The sequence below is a fragment of the Agelaius tricolor genome, unplaced genomic scaffold (assembly GCF_023055355.1).
Source record: "Agelaius tricolor isolate 1412-34295 unplaced genomic scaffold, bAgeTri1.0.p SCAF_70, whole genome shotgun sequence".
Taxonomy (NCBI): Eukaryota; Metazoa; Chordata; class Aves; order Passeriformes; family Icteridae; genus Agelaius; species Agelaius tricolor.
The window spans coordinates 927,299-933,298 of NW_027269330.1; the positions used below are offsets into that span (position 1 = coordinate 927,299).

The 6,000-nt window shown below is 48.7% G+C and overlaps 1 protein-coding gene across 1 annotated transcript; it reads right to left on the reverse strand.

Annotated features, from left to right (window-relative positions):
* Positions 1-979: 979 nt before the first annotated feature.
* On the reverse strand, positions 980-5,015 carry BMP10 (bone morphogenetic protein 10). The gene is made up of 2 exons (XM_071417748.1): positions 4,682-5,015; positions 980-1,923 (listed from the first exon to the last, which is right to left on the reverse strand). The coding sequence occupies exons 1-2, from the start codon at positions 5,013-5,015 to the stop codon at positions 980-982; spliced, it is 1,278 nt and encodes a 425-aa protein (XP_071273849.1).
* Between the last annotated feature and the right edge of the window lie 985 nt (positions 5,016-6,000).

Genomic DNA, 6,000 nt, shown 5'->3' on the forward strand with positions numbered 1-6,000 from the left:
GGCTCTGCTGTTCTCCTTGGCACTGCTGGGCCATTCCAATTGGACTGTGCAGCTGCATCTCAAGGGATTTGCTGGCTGGGAACGGGCACTGCTTCTTAGCTGGTAGGAATTTCAAGGACAATTTTAGCTGGTGCAATTCCAAGGGTTCAGGAAATTTATTGCACTTCCTTCTGCCACCTAAAGCTCTGGCCCTTGAGAGCCAACCTGTGTCTGCTGCAGCAGCAAAGCCAGAGCTGCCTCAGAGTGATTTTGTAATAAACCTGCACAGAGGGAATTTCTTGCCTTGGCCCTTGCCTGGCACTGCTCCTGGGCCATCTGCTTTCCTAAGAAAGATGGGAAAGGGAATGGTGCCCTTCTGCTCCAGATGCCAATTCATCCCTGCCAGTTGCCTTTGACTGAAACAGGGAAAGAGTGAAGAAAGTATTAAGAAAAAAGAAAAACAAACCACCTTGTTTGTGCCTTAGTGATTCAGGAGCTTGAGAATGATCAGGATGTAAGATCTACAGAGATAAATTAAGGAAGAAAAGAGCACGTAAAGACCTTTATGAAGATATTACAGAACACTGAACAATCTAGGTGTGATTGCCCATCACTCTCGTATCTTTAACAGCTCTGGAAAGCCCTGGAGATGCCAATCAACATTGATAAAGTACAAAAATATGCCTTTATTTCCGTGAATTTGGATGTGCCCTTTTGGCACCAAGAGCCCTCCCAAACAATCCAGTGATCAGCTCCATGCCCTGGCAGGAGGAGAGGCTCGGCCGCGATCTGGACAGCGAAGAGCAGCGAGAAGGAAGCCAAGGAACAAAATATACAATCCCTACACGACGTGCCCATTCCCCGTGGCAGGAAACATACAATTATCTGTACAGGCCTCATTAAATAACCTCATTAAATAGCAAATCCCAAATGTACAAATTTACAGACTGAATCATTAAATACTCCCCCCGTGCCCTCCCCGTGCGCGCGTTCCCTCCTACTATCTGCAGCCGCACTCTGACACCACCATGCCCTCGTACTTGAACTTGTAGGTGACCACCCCTGCATCCAAGTAGAGGATGGAGATGGGGTCAAGTTTGGTGGGCACGCAGCAGGCCTTGGAGGCTTTCTGGGGGTTCTTCAGGTGAACCAAAGTCTTGACGATGGCGTGCTTGGTGGGCGTGACGTGCTCCGTCAAGGGGTAGGCGCACACGCCGTGGCACTCGTACGCTTCGTAGCCCGCCGGGGCGATGATCCAGGAGTCCCAGCCAATCTCCTTGAAGTCGATGTAGAGAGGAGTCTTTTTGCAGTAGTTGCCCTTGGCGTTCCTGCGGATGCGGGCGGTGGAGTCGTAGATGATGTTGGAGCGCATCTGGAGCAGCGCCTCCTCGCCGGGCTGGTCGTGGAAGTTGCCAACCTCCAGGTTCTCCAGGCCCAGGAACTGCTCGTGGTCGATCATCTCGTTCAGCTCTTCCTTCTCCTCCTTTCTGTCGTTGCTTTGGTCGTCGGAGTACACAACCAGCAGGGGCAGGTGCTTGGCCTCGGAGTTGATGTCGATGTCGAGTTTCCCTTCCCCGTTCTGCTCCTCCCCTTCCCTGCTCTCGATGTGAACTTCCAGCCGGTGCGTGGTCAGCCCTGCCCTGCGCCAGCGCCGGATGGCCTCGGTCACCTCGAAGCTCTCCCACTCGCTGCTCGTGCCGTAGATGTGCCGGGAGGCCAGGGCCACCATCTTCCTGTCCTCCCCAGCCCCCAGGTGGATGTTGTCCAGCACCTCGAAGATGGTGACCTTCCTGTCGAGCCCTTCGTAGAGCCTCTGGTCCCGCTCCACCAGGGTGTAGAGCCTCAGCTCTGCCATGGTGATCTCCTCGTGGTGAGGGATGGAGACGTTGAAGAGCAGCGGGTATCTCCGGGTTCCTGTCACGCCTATAGGGTGGGAATCCAGGTCTGGAAAGGACAAAAATCAAATGTTTTAGGAGAGCCAATGCACCCACAAACACAGGCATTGAGGGTCATCCAGCATGCTGAGTTTCACCTGGACAGCTCCAGGAAAATGTTTTTTCAGCACTTCCCACAGCTGTGCTTGGGAAAAGGGCCGAGGTTATTTTAGATGTGTAAGGACTACAAGGTCCCAGACATGCTACAGACCTGGATTTAGTGATCCTCCTTCTGGCCCCAGGCTTTCCAGGGACCTCCTTGCCAACTGGGAGGTTTACATATTAAAAATGTGCTGCCTAATAATGACATAGAAATCACTTCTAGGGTGCTGCACAGCAACTGCTTAATAAACAAAAGGAAAACATTCATTGGTGCAGGAACTGGAGCCAACATGAAATGGACAACATAGAGTCTGCAAACACAAGAAATGTGTGTGCTGCAGTGTTCCTGTGCTAGCAGGAATCCCCTGCTGCTCAAACACCCCTCAGACATGGAGAGGGCCAAGCACCTGGGGAGGAAAAGCTGCTTTGGGAGATGTTTTACGTTAGTCAGGGCAGGTGGTGACAGCAGGGTGACCTGGCAGCCACAGGCCCCGTGGGCTTTGGTGAGCAACCAGCTGCACTCAGCCAGGCCCCCTTTAGCAGCAGCACAGGTGAGAGGGACAAAGAATTTCCCTTAAAACTTTATTTCAAGTATTAAGCACTGATTACAGCCCCATTTACAATGAAATTGCTATGGTCCACATGTTAAAACAAAAAACTAATTCCAGCCATGCCACCTGTTATATTTCTACAATAAAGGGTTTAATGGATAGCAATGAAGCTGGGATTACTGCCAGTTTTCAGCAGGCAGGTGAACAAAACAATTCCATGGCCTGTTTCTCCTTGTCCTTCTCATTGCAAGCAATTAATTTCTCTACCAAAAGAGCTCTTTAGTTTGAAAGGAATGGTTCTTAATTATCCAGACTTTGAGGACATACGAAAAACACGAATTGCACAGTCCTTAAACTGCGTCTATTTGTGAAGCAATGTGCCCATCAGCTTCACATCTTGCTGGTTTGGATTGGAGGAGGTGAGAGAAAATCTGGAAGGGCAGAAATTTAAGGTGAATTTTCCCCATTTGCTGCAGAAGTTCTGCAAGAGGCACAGCAGGACAGGAGGGAGCTGCCAACACCTCCTGGCAAAGGTCAGTCCGTGCCATTTCTGTGCTGCAAACCTGAATTTTTGCGGGTGGAATGATTTCAGATTTGCATCACTAAGCCACAGGGTGTTTTCTTCTTTACCACGCTGTACTTGGCAATCTTTGTGCTTGTTTGTTAATGGTTTCTTTTTTAAATAGCACAAAATGAGAACAACACCTCCCACGTGTGTGCCTTCACCGCTGCTGCTGAGCAGACACAGCAAAGCAAGGTGAGCAACTGGCCACCACTGCCTGCACTGGTTTGCCACCAACCCCTCAATAAATTCCTCCACACTGGAAAAAAGGAGATGTAAAGAAACTTAAAATCACAGTGCAGATTCTCCTCATAGCAGAAACCCACAGCTGTAAAGGGTGCCTGGGCTGGCAGGAGATGGGAGCGGAGCAGAGCTTTGGGATTCTCCCCTGGCATCTCACTGCCCTGCAAAACTCAAGTGACTTCCACTCTGCCTCTCCTCACAGCTCATCATTTTGGAACTGCAAATGTTGAGGAAAAAGCAATAATGTCTTTAGTTTCATTAATCAAATGAACAGAGGATGAGAGAGGCCCCATGGCAGCTTGAACAGTCATGTGTGCCCCATGGTAACTGACCATGAATCAAAGTACTTGCATTTGCCATGTGGATCAATGGATACTTGTGCAGTTGAAAAACGTTTTTAGTATAAAAATGTTTATTTAGTTTAATGTGTTGGTATAAAAAGGTATTGGTATATTATTGAATATTAGTGCTGAAGCCTTAGCTTGTCCTTGTTGAACTGAGGAAAACGTGGAAGGAAAAACAGAGGAAAAAGAGAGGGAAATGGCACAGGGGTATTTGCTCAGTTGGTTGGAACAGGGTGTTAATAATGCCAAGGTTATATCTTTGATCTCTGTGTGGGCCATTCACCTGAGAGTTGGATTTGATGATCCTTGTGGGTCCCTTTCCACTCACAATATTCTGTGATAACTAGGTTTCTTCTGGTTTCGTTTGTTTGTTTTTATTAGGATATAGTCTGGTACTCCAAAGTAAAGCCTATTTGTTATCCAAAATTCCTGTTCACTTACTTTTGTGTATTTTCTGGACTGTGTGCTGATCCAAAGGAAGAAAACTTCACAAATGCCACGGGGATCAACAGTGACAAGGCATTAACAGAAAGCTGTACTTGGTTAAGCTCAAAATTTAAAAATATTTCACTTGAAGATACACTTTGAACAATGTGTAAAAATGAGTCTTGCCCTAATTTCAAATTTTACTTAAAGTATCCATTTTAAAAATCAATCAGCTGATTAAATGATGTTTGTAATCATTTTGGGGATAAAGAAATTGATGAACTGAACACACTTGATGCGGCCCCAATGTTAAAGATGCACCTTCCCCCAAAACCCTCTAGTCTCCAGAGCCAAGGACAAGGAGTCTCTCACCAGAGCTGGGGACTGGGCAGCCCTGCCACAGCTGCTGATTTCCAAGGCCATCCTCACCAAAGGCCTTTTCCCCAGCACGCCTCATGCTCTGTGCCTGGTCAGGACAGTTCCCACTGGCTCTGAGGATGCTCCTTTCTATCCATTCTCTCAGACATGAGCAGCTCTTACCTTCATTTTTGAAGCTCCTGATGATGTTTGCAGAAGGCATCGATGTCCTGTCTGTGGCAAACCTGTTGTACAGCTCTAGCATGTACTCTGGCGGGTCCACCTTGGCCGACTCGTGCAGGGGGATGTCGGAGAGGTTCAACGTCTTCAAAAACTCATTTTTCATGTTCTGGAGCAGCGTGTTGAAATCAACCCCATCTTGCTCGGAGAGGATCTCATCAAAAAGAGGCACGTCTTCCTCCAGGGAAGAGTGCTCCAAGCTCAGGATGGGACTGCAGGCTGCAAGGTGAACCAGGAGGGAGAGGACAGCCCAGAGCTGGAGGACGACAGAATCCATGGCTTCGCCCGCGCCTCCACCCGCGCTCAACGAGCTCTGCCGCTGGTGCGGGCTCGGTGGCGGTTTTATCCGCTGGGCTGTGTCACAGAGGGATGACAAGTTTGGAAGCTCTTGTCTTGAAACTTGTGATCCGTCCTGTCTGTCTGCCCCTTCCCCCTCCCCAAAACCAGGTCTCGGTAATTGGATCTCGCTCTCCTCTATGGCCGCCTTGCCTCTCTTATCTCGGCCAGTGGAAGCTGCTCACCAGATTTGTTGCTATCTCGCCATCCCCTCTCCCTTAATGAGCGTTTTGTAAACATTCTGAGCGGGACTCTCAGAGATAGGACAAGTTTCTCCTCAGAGAGGAGCTGCCCTTCCTCTCTCCCTCCCGGTAGCTGACTTTGCCGCTGTACGTGAACCGTTTCCATCCGCGCGGATTGCAGCGAACGCGGGGATCCCACAGAGCCTCTCTCCAAATGCAGCCATTTCACACCAAGGGCAAACAACAGCTCCCTCTGCCCTGCTCAAAGCTCTTTTAGAGTCAGGTCTTTATGTTGAGAAGGAATTTCTTTGGGAAAAATTCTGTTCTTCTGCAAAGCCTGGGAGAAGAGCTTTGGTGGTACCACCAGGCCCTGGATGTGGAGGAGGAGAGCTCAGGGTGAGCAAGGAGAATCACATCCCTCAAGGAGCAGGGTGTTGGCCTTGGTGGTGCTTCTGGGTCGCTTCCAGCTTGAGGTGTTCCATGATTCTGTGACTGGAGTATTTGCAAACAATTCAGAAAATCTTTATTTCATTCCTCTTTCATATGTGACTTGGCAAATCACGGTTATACTTCATTTAGTCACAACACTGCTAAATAAAAAATTATTGAAAACACACAAAGGCCAACAGGTGACTCTGATTTCAGTTCTCATCAATTCAAACAGCTCAGGGACACAGTGTGGAGAACACAGAAATGACTCTGCAAAGACATGTGCTAAAATTAATGGCGCTTTTTGCGTTAGTG